The 18026-nt window shown below is 41.1% G+C and overlaps 1 protein-coding gene across 1 annotated transcript in view; it reads left to right on the top strand.

The window, feature by feature from the left end:
• LOC139667769 (low-density lipoprotein receptor-related protein 1B-like) overlaps positions 1-18026 on the top strand; it is a gene marked incomplete at its 5' end in the record, with an annotated part of 38488 nt that overhangs the window by 12212 nt on the left and 8250 nt on the right. Inside the window, 17 exons of the mRNA XM_071547258.1 lie at positions 44-176; positions 702-824; positions 1058-1180; positions 1827-1974; positions 2028-2035; positions 2276-2398; positions 3144-3263; positions 3496-3737; positions 4251-4474; positions 5105-5211; positions 6523-6639; positions 6930-7103; positions 8420-8545; positions 9084-9248; positions 14476-14637; positions 15296-15470; positions 15896-16000. Of these exons, the coding sequence (XP_071403359.1) occupies positions 44-176; positions 702-824; positions 1058-1180; positions 1827-1974; positions 2028-2035; positions 2276-2398; positions 3144-3263; positions 3496-3737; positions 4251-4474; positions 5105-5211; positions 6523-6639; positions 6930-7103; positions 8420-8545; positions 9084-9248; positions 14476-14637; positions 15296-15470; positions 15896-16000 (2375 nt within the window). The remainder of the gene's footprint in view (positions 1-43; positions 177-701; positions 825-1057; positions 1181-1826; positions 1975-2027; positions 2036-2275; positions 2399-3143; positions 3264-3495; positions 3738-4250; positions 4475-5104; positions 5212-6522; positions 6640-6929; positions 7104-8419; positions 8546-9083; positions 9249-14475; positions 14638-15295; positions 15471-15895; positions 16001-18026) is intronic.

An 18026-nucleotide genomic window follows, 5' to 3' on the forward strand; every position in this document is an offset into this window, starting at 1 on the left:
CTTAAAAGAGTTTTGCTGATTGACTGCGCTTGTGCGCTGGCAGATTGGCTGTGTGAAGGAGTGCAGAGAGGATGAGTTCCTGTGCCTGAATCGTGCCCACTGCATCCCGCGGCGCTGGCGTTGCGACGACGTGTTCGACTGCGTGGACCACAGTGACGAGGAGAACTGCAGTCAGGGTAGGAGTGGGTCTGACCCACTTGTATTACACGTGTGGGTTAATGCATTGTGGGATACTTCCAATTACTGCTGCATGGATTACAGGCTGTCCTTGTCTGAGAGCAAGCATGATTCTCAGATGGTATCTCAAAACTTTACACTGCAATTATTAGAATTTCTGAAATAATACATCATGTTCAAAAGCATTTAACATTAAGGAATGGAGACATAATAAAGGAATGAAGAAGTTGGGGGCAGCTTGCTAGAAGTAGGGATTTCATATACAGTGAGCGAGAGAGGTTTGAGATGAGATTGGTAGATGATAATGGACTCAGACTTTGTTTTTACGAGGCAAAATGATCCAAAGCTGTCTGGATCATCCTGTAAAATGCTCTGTCATCAGAATCTTGCTATGTGCTTTCTTGTGAGTGATATCTCGTGCAACCTTGAATGCGATATTCTACCAAAGTTAATGGCCTTACAGTTTTAGAGGAAAAACTGCGAGAGAGAGAGAGAGAGAGTACCACTCATCTGTGTAATTGCAGGCGCTTTCTTCTGCCGGGCTGATGAATTCATTTGCAACAACACCTTATGCAAACTCCACACATGGGTGTGCGACGGCAAGGACGATTGCGGAGATAACTCTGATGAAGACACCGACATGTGTGGTGGGTCGAAGCTGTCACTCTCACTCTCAAGACGTTCCTCTTAGAGGCATTTGATGCATATTTTATGAGCGACTACTTTTCTGTCTCCCAAGAGGGCGCATTTCATTGTTGAGGCATTAAATTGTTCAAAGGGATGGTCTCCTTCATGCAATATCTTTCTGTGCACATCTTTTTTCTGAGAGAGCTTTCTATAGACAGCGTCCCTGAAATCCAACACATCTTTTCATCTACAGCCAAGCTCCCCTGCCCTCCTACAAGGCCAGTCCGCTGCAGAAATGATCGTGTGTGTCTGCGCACAGACCAAGTGTGCAACAAAGTGGATGACTGTGGCGACAACTCAGATGAAGAGGAGTGTGGTGAGTATAAAACGCACAGACTCAGACCTCAAAGCTGCACTAGGCAAGTTTATGTAAAAATACATGTCTTATCAGGCTAAATCACAAAGTGGGGCTGCAACAGAGAAGAGTTTCCCATCCTCGCTAATTGAGACACCGTAGATTCAATTAAGAGCAACATCCAAACTGTCTCCTAAGCAGCAGTGAGCGAGCCCAGTGAGAGATCTGTTGCCTCTCTCGTCCCTTTGGTATAAAGCATCACAGACCGGCTGGGCTGGTAAACATCAGCATGCTGTGTACAGTGTACTGACGTCATTTTGCAGTTACAGTTGAAGTCCTTAAATTTAAAGTGGTTACCTCTTTCTGCCTTCTCAGGCCACCAATGTGTGAAATTGCTTAGTGCAGCTTCAAAATCACAATAATAATAATAAATGAAATGAAATTGAAAATCCAAAGACCCACTTAAAACGCCAGGCTTCTGGAATTTTCTTCTAATATTGCATCACCTTGAGAAACTGAAAGAAGCATATGTTGCATGTGTAGCTCTTGTTTTCTGGATAGCGTTTTTTTTTTTTTTTTTTTTTTAAATGACAAAGCGCTGTTGGTGCTCGGCTCTCGGTCGTCGGTTCTCTTGCTGTCCTTTGAACTGACATTGTGTGTACTGAAGCAGAGGTGGTGGCCGGCAGACCTCGGCCTTGTGGGAAGACGGAGTTCACCTGCAGCAGCCAGCGCTGTGTCCCCACCCAGCTGCAGTGCGACCTATTCAACGACTGCGGGGACGGCGGCTCGGACGAGCAAGACTGCAAGGCCTGTACGTACCGGCGGCACGAGCACAAACATCAAAGTGGCATTCGGGAGAGATGAAAAGCACTGAATGTCACCTGCGATGTTATCAGGAAGCTCAGCAATCTCCACATTTTTTGATGTGATGTTTGGTTATTTATGGTAATATATTTGTATGCCCATGTTTGAGGTGTGTTGTGTACTGTATGAGAGAAGAGGATGGCCTCGTGGCTTTTACACATCAAAAGGAAGGCACAGCAGGCACCTAAGATACAGAGGATAACACAGGTGTGTAATCAAAGTCCTGTCTTTAATTCCCAGTTTCTAACGGAGATGTATGTGGAAAGAAAACAAATCCATGCGGAGAGGATGCAGTTTGCAATCAAACAAATGCTAATGCCATATGCCAGTGCAAAGCTGGCTTCAAGAGGAACCAAAACACAGGCCAGTGTGAAGGTAGGGTATTAACTATTTTTCTTTTGCTCAGTATAACAATACAGGGCGTTAATATTAATGGTTTGGCTAGAAACGTACATATGTGATGGTTGAGGAATGTTTACTGTTACACTTATTGTAAGTCGCTCTGGGTAAGAGTGTATGCTAAATGCCTAAATTGCATGTATCAGGACCAGTATTCACAGCTTGCCATTATATTTCCCTACCGTATCTTACATTTGATTTTCCCCCGATTGAGGTTATATTTGTTTGTTATATCCACTTTCAGTCAACTTTACCAATTACAGATACAGTACATTTGCATACAGTCATTTAGTCTTAAGAGATGATAGCTGCAATTATTCAATCAACCCTTTGACCTGGTTCTTGTTTCCCAGTTAATGGCTTTGTGTTGGGTAGTTATTGCTTCTGTGCAAAGGGAAAGTGTCATTTACTGAGTGGATATAATTTCCTCTTTGGTAATGGGTCAATGCCACTGCTTATCTACAGGGAAAATGAAATCAAGCTCATCTGCAGTGTCTTTCTCAGTTGCTGCCGTGCATATTGTGCTGTGACCATAACTTTTGGCCTCGACTCCACTCTGTGTCTGTGTGGAGTGTTGTTGTTACTCATTACCACCTGGATGTGTGTGAACTCAACTGTTTTCACCCACGACGGCTATAAATAAATCCTAACTTTACATTCACCAAGTGACTTTTCCAAAGCAACCTGTTCCCAAGTAAACTGCTCTCTCTTTTCTTTCCAGAAATAAATGAGTGTCTGCAGTTTGACACATGCCCTCATTATTGCACAAACACTAAAGGATCTTTTAAGTGCACATGTGATCGAAATTATAAAGAGATCAATGGCAACTGTATAGCAAAAGGTATGGTCTCAAAGTTTTGATTTCAAATATCTTGTTGTGTTCTCTGCATTAATTGTTCTTTCTTAAATTATTACTTTATTGAATATTTTAAAGTCAATGTACTAGTGTTGAATTTGTGATATGTTAATGTTAAAGTTGACTTGTTTGTACTGTGCTCAAACTGTTGTCTAATACCCGCAATGGAATTTAGCCAATTTTCATTTTTTTTGCATATTAATAACTCATCGGGCAGGACCAGAAGATCGAGTGCTCTACATAGCTAATGACACTGAAATCCGAAGTTTTGTGTATCCGTTTAACCAGAGCCATGGACACAAACTACTCACTCGCATCGAGGACAATGCCCGCATTATTGGGATGGATGCTCTGTTTCACCACCAAAAGTTTATCTGGGCTACCCAGTTTAACCCTGGTGGACTTTTTTACAAAGAAACCCTAGACAGAAGTCAAACTAAAACTAATGTCAGAAACATTGTAAGTATATCCAAGGTGTGGGTGTACAATTTACTTTTTTTTTTTTTTTCCTGACAAAGATTCAATGGACGAAGGATATTTTTTAATCTTTTGATTATATAGAAACACATGGATCTGTGTGTATTCTAAATCCATTGAAGCTGTGTCTCGGCTGCTTTTGATTTGAAAGTAATTATTGCATCAAGCTCTTATGTTATAATGTAACATATTCTTTGTGTGATAGACAGAAAAGCATGATGCAAATTGTTGTTTTTAATTTAACATGTCTCAGATTATTCATTTTTCTTATTTTACAATCTGAAAAGGTGGGTAAAACCAGCCCATTATATGTGTACTGTGACTACGCCCACGCTGTTAATCAATTCAGGATAATGCCAACAAAAAAGTATTAATTTGTGGGTAAACTTGTACTAAATCTCTCATTACTATTTAACTTGTAAGAAGCACATTCAAGTAAATCTGTGTACAAAAGCTGAATAGAGCACCTGACTTTTTGACCATTTTTGGTTCCAGTGTTCAGACTTCCGTCGACCCAGGGATGTGTCCGCTGACTGGATCACAGGAAATATCTATTGGACGGACCATTCTCGGATGCACTGGTTCAGCTATTACACGGCCCACTGGACTAAGTTAAGGTACTCCATAAACGTGGGCCAGCTCAAGGGACCCAACTGCACCCGCTTGATCACTGACATAGCGGGAGAGCCCTACGCCATCGCTGTCAATCCAGCCCGAGGGTGAGTTTGTCCTTTTGCGCATCGCTACTCTCATCCGTTATTGACTTCTTCTTTTGTTTCCAAGCAATGTTGAAGGGTCATGCCCCGTAGACAGGTGTGTAATGTTGAGGCAAGCATTAGGTGAATATCACATCCAAGAAAAGGCAAGTCGATACTTGCGTCCTGGTGGAGAACGTTCTTCCGACGTTGAACTCAAGAACGCGTCTTTGCAGTTTGAGAGGGGCTGGGTGCTTGAATTTGTGCGATAAATGAAGACACACAGCTGTTCGTTTTCCCAGCCGATTCAACCGGATCTGTACTATAGACTATAGCGTTGTAATGTGTTGTCGTCACAATGAACCTTGGGGCTTCCCATTTGTTCTTTATTGTTGGCCACTATCCACCATCAGTCACCACCTGATGCATCCTCGGTTGGCAAGTAAACATTTGAGATCTTTATCCATCTTCCATCCTCAGGTTCTTTTGTTTTGGCATTGTACTTTGGCCTTTAGATATTACATCAAACACATAATGGAGGCACACTAGGACTGCACACTGAGAAAGACCTATTGTGTCAATGTGGCTACATGCATACAGAGACAATTATCCATGTGTTGGTGTCAGAGAGGCATTTCTCTTTGTTCCTTACAGAATGATGTACTGGAGCGTAATAGGCGACCACTCCCATATAGAAGAATCAGCCATGGATGGCTCCTTGCGCAGAGTGCTCTTGGAGAAAAACCTCAGGAGACCCACCGGTACCTATTTCCTTTAAAGCCCACAAATTACTTCGATTGCTTAGATTCCTGCTTTTATTTTACTTTGATACCTCAACCTCTATCGGTAACACTTTGTTCCTACTGTGTGGAGAAAAAAAATAGCATTCTACTAGTGGTGTATCTGCAGTTTTGGCACTGATTGACACTCAAAATGAGAAGCTATACTCTGTTGTGTATGTATGTTGTGAAGCCTATTTTTTGATTTTATTATAATTATTCAACATTGTTACTTTCTTTTATTCGATTGAGGATTGTTATACATTGATCAGTGCATAAATCGAATCAAATTAATGTATAAATTCAATGCACTTATGCCTGTTATTGTTTTGTAACAATATTGGCCAACTTGCTAGTATCGGTTATGAAAAATTGGCATCTGTACACCTCTAAATTCTACAATATCATTGCAAACATATATTTATTGCAATTTAATTTGGACTTGCATCCATGCATAGAGAAACAATTCACATGTATATATGAATACATAGATGAGTACAGTACATTTTATATAGTATGTAGCTGAAATTAATACAAAGACACACATACCGTACATAGATACTTTGATGAATGGATATAGAGTGTACTCAGCTCCACATAATACTGGATATACAGTATATAGTCCTTACATTCATAGGGTCCCATCAATATAACTAGAGACTTTAGAGATTTGAGATGGTAGCTAAGGATATAAGAAAACAAGGCCAAGGAAATAAAAAAATAAGGAATATTTTAGAGCCACTCGAAATCTGTTGGTGTGTCTTTAGGGAGACACTTAGTGCTGATCTAGTTTTGAAGAGCTGCTTTGGCCTCCTTTAATTCAAGGGACCCATGCTCTGTCTTGGTCACAGAAGGAGGAATTCATCATCTGTGGAAAAACGCAAACCTATTTAATCGCCCCAGCCAGGTGTTCAATTATCCAGTCAGACTTGTGTGAGAAAGTAAAAGTGAGTCTCTGGTTTGAAATGGTAATGTAGCCACACCAAAAGTCTGCCATAAAAAATGCAATAAACTACAAAATGGTAGAGTTATGTTTCCATGCAAGAAACTTTCTCAACTAGTTTGCTGCACACAGTAGAAAGTGAACAGCCAAAAGGAGGTAGATAAAAAAAAAGATTGACTTCACATGCACTTGATCTTTTACATGTAACCTTGACATCTTAACTGTGCAATTGTGTTTGAATATTTCAAGAAAGCCATTGAGACCTGAAGGTCTCCCGCGTTGAAGGAATCCATATTGATCTCTGTACAATTCATAAGGCAAATAAATCTCTTCCATTCATCCTCCCCCAGGCCTGGCCATTGATTATTTCAACCAACGTTTGTATTGGGCTGATCCTGAGCTCTCACAGATAGGGAGCATGAGATTGGATGGCTCAGACCCTCTGGTGACAATCAGCGACAGACACGGTAATGCCAAACTGGGGAACAAAGCGCAGCTTCTCTTTCCAAGCACATACTATTGAGGTTGCCCTTTAATTTCCTCAACTTTTTTATCAAAAGATTGCAACAATAACAGTGTTTGTGCAGCTCTGGAGCAGTAAGCTTCTAAACAATGTGTGTCGAGATCTATCTACCCACATAGCACGTTCTCACTTCCTCTAGCCGCCTCAGGATACAAACCTTCATTAAACCATTGCTGCCGGTATGTGGACACTTGTTGATGTTATCTACTTGCTTTTTCTCTCCTTAATTTACAGGAATCTCCCAGCCATATAGAATTGATTTATTTGAAGACTACATATATGGAATCGGGCTAAAACATGAGGTCTTCAAGATCCACAAGTATGGCAAACAGGCTGTGGAGTTTTTCCATTTGGGCATGGAGAAGCCCACAAATGTTTTGATCTCCCACCGCTACAAACAACAAGATGGTAACTTCTCTTGACAATTTATTTATTTTCTTAAATATAAAGTAACAAGCATTATGGAATATGCATATAACTGTTATTTTAAGGAATTAGACAGTTAAAATCCCAAGGTCCAAAATAATGTATCTAAATTTGAAGTTACAAGGAAATTGCATTTCAATGATTTCTTGCCTATGTAATTCAATGTATTTCAGGTTGAAACTTAATGATTATCTTCCTGGCTTCCTTTTTCTTATACTGTCCATTTATAGTGTCAGAAGTTTCATTAGCTATGTTCAGTTGCAAACAGGCTGGTTTTGTCAACATTGTTTCTATGTTGGTTTTTAAATTTGCCCTTAAATTTAATTCCAGGTAGCATTAAAAAGATCTTAAACCGTCTTAAATTTGGCTCTCTGAACCCTGCAGATAACCAGAAAATCCTAACTGACAATGCGCTGCTCTCCAAGTTGGTTCTGTTATTCAGTACCTGCAGAAAAAGCATGCGTTTTTCCAACTCCAGATTGCATCCAGCTCTCTTTGAAATACAGCAGTATGTTATTTTTTTTCAGGTGTGTGACATAAGATAGTCATCAATCGATACAGCCTTGTCTTTCCTCCCACTTTTCTCATGCGGTAGACCTACTGCGGTTATTTGTTACATCTATGGTGTTAATGGTTGTGGAGCGTCAGACAGATCAGTCTTGGTCAGAGTTTTTCACTTAAAGGGCAGCTGTTCCGTTCCCCAGTGACTCATTAGGCCAGCCGTGTAGTGTGTAGTCCACGGGCAGAAGTTGTGCACAGCTAGCAAAAAGCTATGACATGAAGGTTTGATGTCTTCAGCAAAATGCTCACAGCCGTTTTCATTTTTTTCTTTGATCCCTGCGATTTCTGCAAGAAATGTGAGCGCTGGAATGTATGTCACATATACAGTATAATCTGACTGAAAACACAATACCCACACAGAGCCTTTATCATCTTATCAGAGCAATAGCTGGCGATGGCAATAGCTTGCTCTTCAAAGCGCTGTTCATCAGCCGGACAAACAGGAATTCTTACCACGTTTCTTGTTGATTCAGTCTGGAGATGAGGCCTGTGTGAAGTTAATCATATGCTTTAGCCTTGCGCCTCTCTATGCTTCAAGAAATTAACACCCTTCAAGGCAGGAATTAAAGTGCTTTTGTTTGTTGTTCTGACAAAGAGATTCTGCCGTGATAAAATGAATAGTTTTGCTCCGAGAAAGAACAAACGCACTTTTCACAAACAAACTGCTCCTGTGTTCTGTAGCTCGGGCCAGAATGACAGATTGTCTCGTTGTTGTTTTTTTTAAACTTTCTCCACAGCGGCCAATCCGTGCCTGAGAATGACTTGTGACTTCATGTGTCTGCTCAACCCGACGGGCGCCAAGTGTACCTGTCCAGAGGGGAAGGTGCTGGTCAACGGCACCTGTGGTGATGTCAACATCTCAGGTAGGCCTACTGTTGTTCTCATGCCGCGTCCAAGATAGCTTGTTGTTATATGATATACAAGGTGGGAACTCTTGCTTGTACTGTGGTAATCCAGAGATGATTATGACGTTGAATAGATGTTGATACTCTAGCTTACACCAACATTGAAAACCCATGTAAATATAGCACCAAAATGAAAGGTGAGACAATGTCTGTAGTCTCTGCATCATTTTGTGAAATCAGAACCTAAATATATTTCTTATTCCAGTACAAACCATTTCCAAAGCTGTTTCAATAAATTTCTACTGTTCTGTAATATCACACTGTGAAGATTTAGTGCTTATGTAGGTTGACGTTGAACTCGGCTGCCTCTTGCACGCCGCTGCCAGTCAAACGCTTGCTTGGAAGTTTTCTTGCCAACTCTGGACAGGCTGCGCTCACTTTCTTGAAATAATTCAGGTTTACAGCTGAAAGGTTGCCGCTGTTCGGCATGTGCGGCGCAGCGCAGCGCAGCTTGATGTGCAGCGCTGTAAGTGATGCGGGCTTGACTGTTTTGAAGGTGAGCTGTGCCGCCCCCCCTGCGAGAACGGAGGCCGCTGCCTGGCCAATGAGAAGGGAGACTGGAGGTGCTACTGCTGGCCTGACTTTTCAGGGGAGCGCTGCGAGGTCAACCACTGTACAGACTACTGCCTGAACGGAGGCACCTGCATGGGCTCACCCCTGGGTGAGTCTACTTCAACAATATACTGTCAAACACCAATTGCAGTGCACACATGATATCCCATGATTCCCTCTGGATATAGATAGTATGGCAGGGTAAAATAACCTGGTATTCTAGTCTAATGAGGCTACTGCCAGTGGAGAAATTGGTCTGTCTCCTCTAGGGATGGGAGGATATAAGATTTTATCTTTTATCGCGATAAAAACACTCAAGATAATTTTATCTTGGTGAATTTCCGTTATCGGGATAATCGTGAATATCCTCACATGAGCGTGAATATCCTCACGAGTGACTTGAAAAAGCTGTCTAGCTCACTAATTCTTGATAACTCACGATTTCCTGATTTATTTTGAATTGCCATTTGCCACAAGGGGGAGCCTGCATCTTCAATCGTCACCATGGCTAAAGGCTCGGCTTGCCCATTGTATCCCCCACAAAAAAAAGTAAAATCGGATGTGTGGAAATACTGTGGATTCAAAACTAATTTCATTGTGATTACCTGCTGGGTGTTGGCGAGAGTCTGAATCTGTCCTTGTTTGTGTTTCACTAAAAAGGATGTTCACAAAAAAAAGATGTGTCCTATGATGCAATAAAAATATTTGTTTCTTAACAAAATGTAAGGTAAAGTGATTCCAGTATGTTTTAGTGCCATTTTAAGAGTTTTAAGCATATTTTGATGATTATCGGGATAATATCGTGAATCGCACTTATTTTGGCCAGGATAATTGTGACATTAAATTTTCATATCGTCCCATGCCTAGTCTCCTCTTCTACGAGTTTTAAATCGCTAAATATTTTCCGCTATTGAATTCCAATGTAGCTGCACTAGAAATATCTCATGATGTCATGTGATGTCATGTTGTCTATTTTTGGGCAGTTATCCATGATGATAAAAAAGGAAATATCAAAATGGGCCCAGAAATGCAATGTTTTTTTACTCTGTTGAAGTGTTTTAGAGTTTTCCTTTAATGTGCTTAGCCATTGAACCTACCAGTTTCTGATATTGAGCAGAAGGGATTAGCAACATATTTGACTAGTTATTTAATATTTTCTTTACTTGTAGTTGTGGAGAACCTCGTCTAAACTGACAATCCAGAATTTCTCACAAATTCCAGGGTTCAAATTTAGTGATAAAGAATGCCATGGAATACAGTAAATACCTTGCTGGTGGTCATGAAATCATTGAGTGACAGTTGCTGTGTCATCCTAGAAGTCCTCACTGCTGCTACATCAGGAAGGAAACAGTGCTCATGAAAATGCACCTCACACTAACCTTACAGAGGGATGGTGACCTATAGATTTATTTTGCCATGTGCCATATACATTCATCCTTTTGTCAAGAACATAGTGAACAATAATTCAGACTGTACGACATTTCTCCACTGCTCAGTGGTCAGTTATTTATGACATTAACATCACTGTGCTCATAAACATCCAGTGTGGAGTGTAATGGATGGTTCATGTGCTGTAATCCTGCTCCGGAATCCCTGTCTGTTGAACTCTGGACAGACTAAGCTTGCTGAAACAGACATTTTCAATTCAGAGTTGCCTGCCCACTTCACCTTGCACGCTGAACCAATGCATGATGGCTTTCAACCGCATTTGTCTTCCTTTCAATTTCCACACCTGCCTCATTTGTGCTGGATTTTGTAAAGATTCGTCTGGCAGTGGAGAAGTTGTTTATTCGTCAGTGATGCTTCTAAAACACTTCTAAACTGTATTCTGCTCAACCCTTTCAGCTCCGCTTCAGTCAGAGGAATCTAATTATAACTCCACTCTGTTCACACATTCATATAGGTCTACCGCATGTATAGTATCTGCTCTGATGTTTATCTAACAACACGGCCCTGGAATCCTGAGATGTATGTTAAGACTTGGCTACGAGCGCACCGCTCTGCAGGGAGAGCCAATGGCTGAGGATCCAGATCCACTTTCTCACTTATTAGAAACCTGGCAATGAGCTTTTTTTTGTAATTGTCACGAATGCTTTTAAAGTACTGCCTCATTAATTAGGCAGTTTTGTTAGGCTATGCATTAATGTAAATTGTCCAAATAATTCTTAAACATAATATTTCTAGGAGCCTAGCCAAGGTATAAATAAGGTTGTGCCAAAGAGTGGGCAGATTCAAATGTTGGCTTTTGATTTGTATTTGAAGTGTGAGTTCATCACATCTCATGAGTCCATCTTTCTCCCCAGCTTTACTTCATTCTACCTTCCATACGCTGAGCAGACAATGACAGACTGATGTTGCGCATAAATCTGCGACCAAGTCAACCTAACAAATGGAAATGGAAATATGATGAAAGATGAACGAATTAAACAAGGGGGAAAATATGACCATGATTTTCTATGATCCACAAGTTTCAGAGATGTCATTTTTATGGGCAGAGAGCATGGAAACCTTGTCAGCTGATGTTAAAAGTGATGTTTTTTTAATTACATTTTGAATTAAAATATATTACCCCATATATAGATTCCCAACCTCATTTTAAAGATTCTACAAAAATAGGCTATAATAATACTTGATTCTCTAATAATACTTTGTTCTCCATGTGTCCATATTGTGAGAAGCGGGGCGGTAGATGGAGTATCTGAGGGTCAGTTGTTTTTTTGTTGTTTTTTTTATCCCAGTCTGCCGCTGGTATACGGTGTTCCACGCTTATGACAGTGTGCCCTTGTTGATAAAATGCTCATCCTTTCAAATATTCTCCAGTCTCCACTGGTCTTAAATTCCTCTCTTTTACTGCTGGAAGTAAATCTGTTTCTATTTGTTTTGGCAGTTGAGAAAAATCTCTTCCCACCAGGAACTAAACAGATTTTTTTTTTTTTTTTTTTTTTTTAAACACGGTGTCCTCAGCTTGCTTCAAGGTGTCAGTGTTTGGATTTTTAAAACAGCTATACGTGACTTAAAAGCAAGATTAATCCTTACTGCTGCTCATTAAGTAAACTCAATACTGTAGCCTCTCTTATAAGATATAAGGATCATAGTTGATGGTTACCATAGGATCACTGCAGTATGGCTAAGGTGCCGAATTGTTGACAATCAGTCTTATTTTTTGCTTGATTCACCAGCAAAACCCCACACGCTACACTGCATGATGAACTGTACTCCTGTTTACGCCCGGACAGCGGAGAGGAGAGTGAAACAAAGTGTTGCGATATTTGTTTCACTGCTGGGCATACATTGTCTGTTGGTTCATTCATGCTTTGCGATTGACTGGTTTTTCATAAAGGGAGAGGTCTCGCTGCATTGAGCGCATATCCCCCAGGCAGAAGAGTATTGGTATAAATGAGTGATCGAGCATGAGCGAGGGAGAGTTTATTGTCAAATGGGTTTCCTCAAGTACCCGCTTTGGTGATAAAGAGGGACTGCAGGCACCCTCGTAATCAATTAGAGGCTGGAAATTTTCCAGTTGTATCAGTCAAAACCCCAGTAACAAGGTTTTATTGAAATCTTGCTTGCATGGGCCTCTGAATGGTCTACCTGCACTTTAATGCAACTTTTGGCAACCAAATTCTTCTGCCCATACGAATCTGCTGTTTTCTGCTCATTTTGTTATTATGTTGTAACAACATTAAAGGGTGATGTAATGCATTTTTTCATCAGAAAATGCTCTAACATATAAAAACCCATGCATAAAAGTAAATGATCTCCTAGTTCACAACAGGAAAAGTCTTTCATAATGGCAACATTTTGGCAGAATGTCCCTGGCAGTGGATGGTATTTGGGGCCATAAACGTAGGCTGTGATTTATTTACAATTCAGATCTGTGCCATCTCTCAGCGGACTTTCAGCTATGACTTACTTTTGCTTCACAGTACTCTGGGGGTGTGATATATCCCGTCCTGTGATGGAGATGTATTGTTTTTGTTGTGTCTGTTTGTATGTGTTTCACAAAGATGTCGTTGTAATCATCCATGGTAAAGCTAGGAAACTTGATCTTGAAGCAAAAATCAGAATGCTCAGGAGTGACACTACTAGCCCAACCGGCCTGATGAACATCCTGTTATCAGCTTTTTGAAAAATATATTTTTTTTACAAAAGTTTAAAAGGCAATAAGGTCCTATAATGATGGAAAGTGGATCCAATAATCAAATAATTTGCCCAGCCACAACAAACCTTTATTCCTTTAATCTCATTTAATCAATCTCCTCAAATTTGTGCTAGGGACAAATATCAAAATTGGTGTGGCCCATCTCATAATGCAGAACCTCTGTTGAACATATATACCAAGTTTCAGACATGAGCTATGAGTTCTTCATTGCCAGACATCTGCGTTGTTGCCCTCCTCTGACTACATGGCCAGCACTGTGACTGACTCACTTTTCACATCCTGAACAAGTAGCTAAAACGTCATTCTCTTGCCACTGTGCTTCAGCTTCACATGGGTTTGGAGTGATGTGTCATCAGCCTAACATTCTTCAATGTGAAAACTGAGGCACTCATGAGTTTCCCATCACTATCAATATTAGGTATGTTGATAGCTTGGAGCCTCATTCGCTTGGGACCTGACAACTGAGTCAGTGGCTTCTTGCAGATAGTTTCTTATTTGAGTTGATTGAAGAAATGGCATCAGGTGTCAACCTAGCAAACTTGGCGAACCCCATGGAGTGTTGAGTCAAAGTCCACTGCATATGGATGCTGAATCTAAGCTGAGTCATCTGAAATTTGCTAATGAAATACCCACGCTGAGTGTAAATTTTCCTCTTTGGTTTAGTACAGGTTGACACCCTGGTATTACACAGCAACGACTATCTGCCATGTTTGTTTAGTGATTTTGGCATTACACAAAATGATTAGCTTCTCAAATGTAACTAGCTAGCTTGCAACAACAATAGACTGGTTACACTCATGCAGTGAGAAGGAGGGTGGTGTGTTTACTGGGATGAGGGAAGGTGGGACAAAAAATACAACCAATGATATTAAAATGAAAATGTAGAATACGTCAAGAATTTCATCCAATTCTAAGCCAATTATGAAACCACCAAGAGCAAGTCAAGGTCTAAAATGCGTATTCAAAATATCACAAACTCTGATTTTCAGTATTCATCCACGCCAATTTACAGGCTAAGCTGTACTGTGCACAGCCAGTTGCAAAAGTACATCATGTTCCACAAAGTTTTTGTGAATAAAAAACAATGGGATAACAAAGCTGAATACAGCGGCTACCATTGCAGAGTAGTAATTCACATACTGCCCTCTATCTTTCTCTCTCTCTCTTTGTTCAGGTAAGCCTACATGCCGCTGTCCTGTGGGCTTCTCGGGGCCGTTCTGTGAGAGGAGGGTCTGTGACAACTACTGTTTGAACGGAGGAACCTGCGACGTCAGTCAGGGGAACCAGCCGGTGTGCCGCTGCATGGCAGAATACACCGGAGACCGCTGTCTTTACCGTGAGTCCCGCACCTGCTGCTTCCGAGATTAGCAGCAGCAAACAAAACAGCAAATGATGATTATCGTGCAACTTGACCTTTGACCGTTTGACATTAACCTGTCTTTCAAGCCGAGCGATGTATAGAGCAGCGACAACAATGGCAACAACGAGGCAATGATTTGAATTCAGATATACTTTCTGGAAGTCTATAAAGCTAAGCATTTCAAAGTTCATAGAAAAATAGAGTGGCAACAAAATCAACATCCTAAGGCATTTTCTTTCCACAAACACCACATTTGCCTCTATTTGCAGATAAAGGAAATCAAAAAGCGACTGTCAAACAACCTTTGGGTGTTACTGTGCTGTAGTGATAATGTATTTTCCTTTTCGTTGCAATGCTTTGTCATAATGGGTTGTGGGAAAACAATTTCAATTGCACACCATTAGTATTTTCCCACTGTTGCATGCCCAAGGGGTGATATGTTTTCATCTGTGGCTGAGATGTCATTTGATGCAGATAATTAAGTCCCATTAAAGCCCTGTAAAATTCCAATCAAACCAGCTTAAACTATGCTCCCAGTTTCTCATTATACACAACTCCCTCTCTCTCTTTGTTCCCCTCTCCCTCTCTCTCTCTCTCTCTCTCTCTCTCTCTCTCGCTCTGAATGGTTGAACAGACATCTGCCATCACTACTGTGTGAACTCCAGGGCTTGCACGTTATCCAGTAGCGGCTATGTGGAGTGTGTGTGTCCCGCCAGGTTTGAGGGAAACAAGTGTGAGGTGGACAAGTGTCTGCGATGCCACGGAGCTCCCTGCCTCATTAACGAGGAGACGGGAGATGTGGTCTGCAAGTGAGTGCTTGGTACCCGCTTGCTATTCTTGTGCCTCGTCCTTCTTGCCATAATGCTAAGGTTTTAAAGTCCTCATCAACTGCACACTGTGATATAGTATACTGTTATTCTCTGCACTGCAACTAAGTACAGTAATTGACAATAAGCTTGTTCCACACACTCAATTAGCAAATCCACAGGCTGGATCCAGCCAGACCAAATGATTTGATTAATACTGAAAAATATATCCCTGCCAATACACATCTGGCCCTAGAGCAATTTAGATTTTGGTTACATCACCCAATTAGAAAGCAGTTGAACACCCGTTCTTTATATCAAATAAGTACATGGTGGACAAAAAAAAAAATCATTGCATCATTTTTGCCTTTTGCAAAAGTATAATTTTCTGCTTGCTGCTAGCATCCATTATTTCTGCACCCCTCCAGTTGCACAAATGGCAGAATAGCACCCAGCTGTCAGCTGTGTGATGGATACTGCTACAACGGAGGCACCTGTCACCTGGACCCCGACACCAACCTGCCTTTCTGTCAGTAAGTCATCGCTTAATGGGTGGAGGAGAGTGGCAAAAAAAAAAAAAGAAAATCTAATGTTCTCCACTGTTATTCACACTCTCTTACCGTTTGCATTCAAATGCTGGCTCTATACCCTGAGACAGACTGGCCTTAAAAGCAGAACTGAAACTCTTCACTGGATACCATTTCGCTGGTTGGAGGAAAGTACAAGGTGGATGTCTTCCTTTGGGAGGAAATCCTGAAGTTGAGGGAAGGTTTGATGTCACTATGTGGAGGCCGTGGCACAGCGGGGGGCTGAGTGCCGGCACACCATCACAGGCTGAGTGACACTTAACTGTGCCTTAAGGTTTTAAGCAGATAAAAAATGGCTTCAGACCCCTTCAAAGCTTACCATTCGGAACACATCACACCGTTCCGCAGTTAAGAACTGATGTCAGGCCTTAGTGAGCCTCTGCAGTGGTAGGTTTTAGAAGTCTGCTGCTAACAAGATCCCGAGCAGCGAGGTATGTGTCACTCTGGGTGTCCATGGCATGAGGCTCAATGGCAAAAACTTGTAGCAGACAAAACCTTGACTGGCAGACATTAGGAAATCATCAAGTAGAAAGACGACTGAGAGTGTTGCTCATAGATTAATATCAGCTCAGCTATAATCAGGTGTGGTGCTGTTAAAAAGCTTCCCGTGGAGAAAATTGGAAATCTATTTCTAAAGCCAACCCTCAATCTCTTCTTCTTTTTTTTAAACTGCCTATTGTCCACTGTAGTTAAAATGAAATTTGTGGCCATCACTCGCACATTCCAAGGGATAGAATCAATTTCTATGCAAATGATCCCATCTCATATTCCACGAGGTTAACAGATCTTGATAATGTGGTTTATTCATTTGCTGCAAGGCACAGAGATTATGTGAGATGATGGATATGTCTGTGTCAAGAAATCATAATGTTTGACCTTATACTCTGAGTAAATGTGTATTTCATCCCGCCCCCAAACCAAAACCTTCCAGGGCAGAGCTGTTTCAATTGTAATGATAATTAGCGAGAGCGAGTTAAGCAAGTTGCTAGCTACCGCACACAGACGGAAAAGAAAATATGCTCTTGGAAAAAACTTTTCAGCGATATAATAGCTCTCCACAGTATCAGTCTCAAACCACTGCAGCAACTGTGCTGATCAGTTAAGAAACCAAAATATTTTCCATACAAGCCTGTAACCAAGTAAACCACAACTCAGGTTATCAACAGGTCACTTTAAGAGCAGGCAGAAAAAAAGGCTACCATAGCTAACTATGAAATGAAATACAGAAAATAAGTAAATAGATAAGAGCATGTGTTATCTGACCACGAGAGAACTCATGCTAGTCAAAGGGATGGACATGAAACCAGCAGCTCACCTCTAATCTCACAAGTCCGATTCTAATGTTACCATATTAAATCCAGGATTCAACTCTTGCGTTAACTTTTTCTGCCATTCTTTTCACAAGTGTAAGTATTCTTTTCACGACGGTATTTTATAAGGTCATGGAGTGGACCCTCGGTTTGGACAGGTCCCACTATCTCCTCAAACACAATAGTATAACATGGTTTTATAATAATGTTATGAATTTTGCTGCAATGTTGACATGTCAATAACTTTGGACAGAGTTTTGGGTCCCAAAACGTAGTCTGCCACCTCGTTTATACTATCGAAACATTCGTCTTTTTTTATACCAATCCTCCACTTACACTCGGAGTTAAATAGCAACTTTACTACAGCAGTACGTTTTCAGGGGGGGTTCTGTTTACATGCGGCCCTTCCCACTTCTGATTGGCTGAATCCATTCAACAGCCAAACGGAGGCGGGATTTGTGGTAAACGGCGTGCTACATAGCGCTTTGGTCGCCGTCAGTTTTTAATATGGTAATATTAAAATTTGACCTTTGAGATCACCCGATATGTCAGACGGCTGTAGCGCAATTACATGCGCGTATGAACATTTTTCTTTTTCACTTGATTTAATATATATATCACTTCAGGTGCAAGGCTGTGAGAGACAGTTTCACAGGATTCAC

The sequence above is a fragment of the Centroberyx affinis genome, unplaced genomic scaffold (genome assembly GCF_046629955.1).
Source record: "Centroberyx affinis isolate AG114_WGS23_722 - 3 ecotype Tasmania unplaced genomic scaffold, CSIRO-AGI_Caff_v1 ptg005751l_1, whole genome shotgun sequence".
In the NCBI taxonomy this organism is placed as follows: domain Eukaryota; kingdom Metazoa; phylum Chordata; class Actinopteri; order Beryciformes; family Berycidae; genus Centroberyx; species Centroberyx affinis.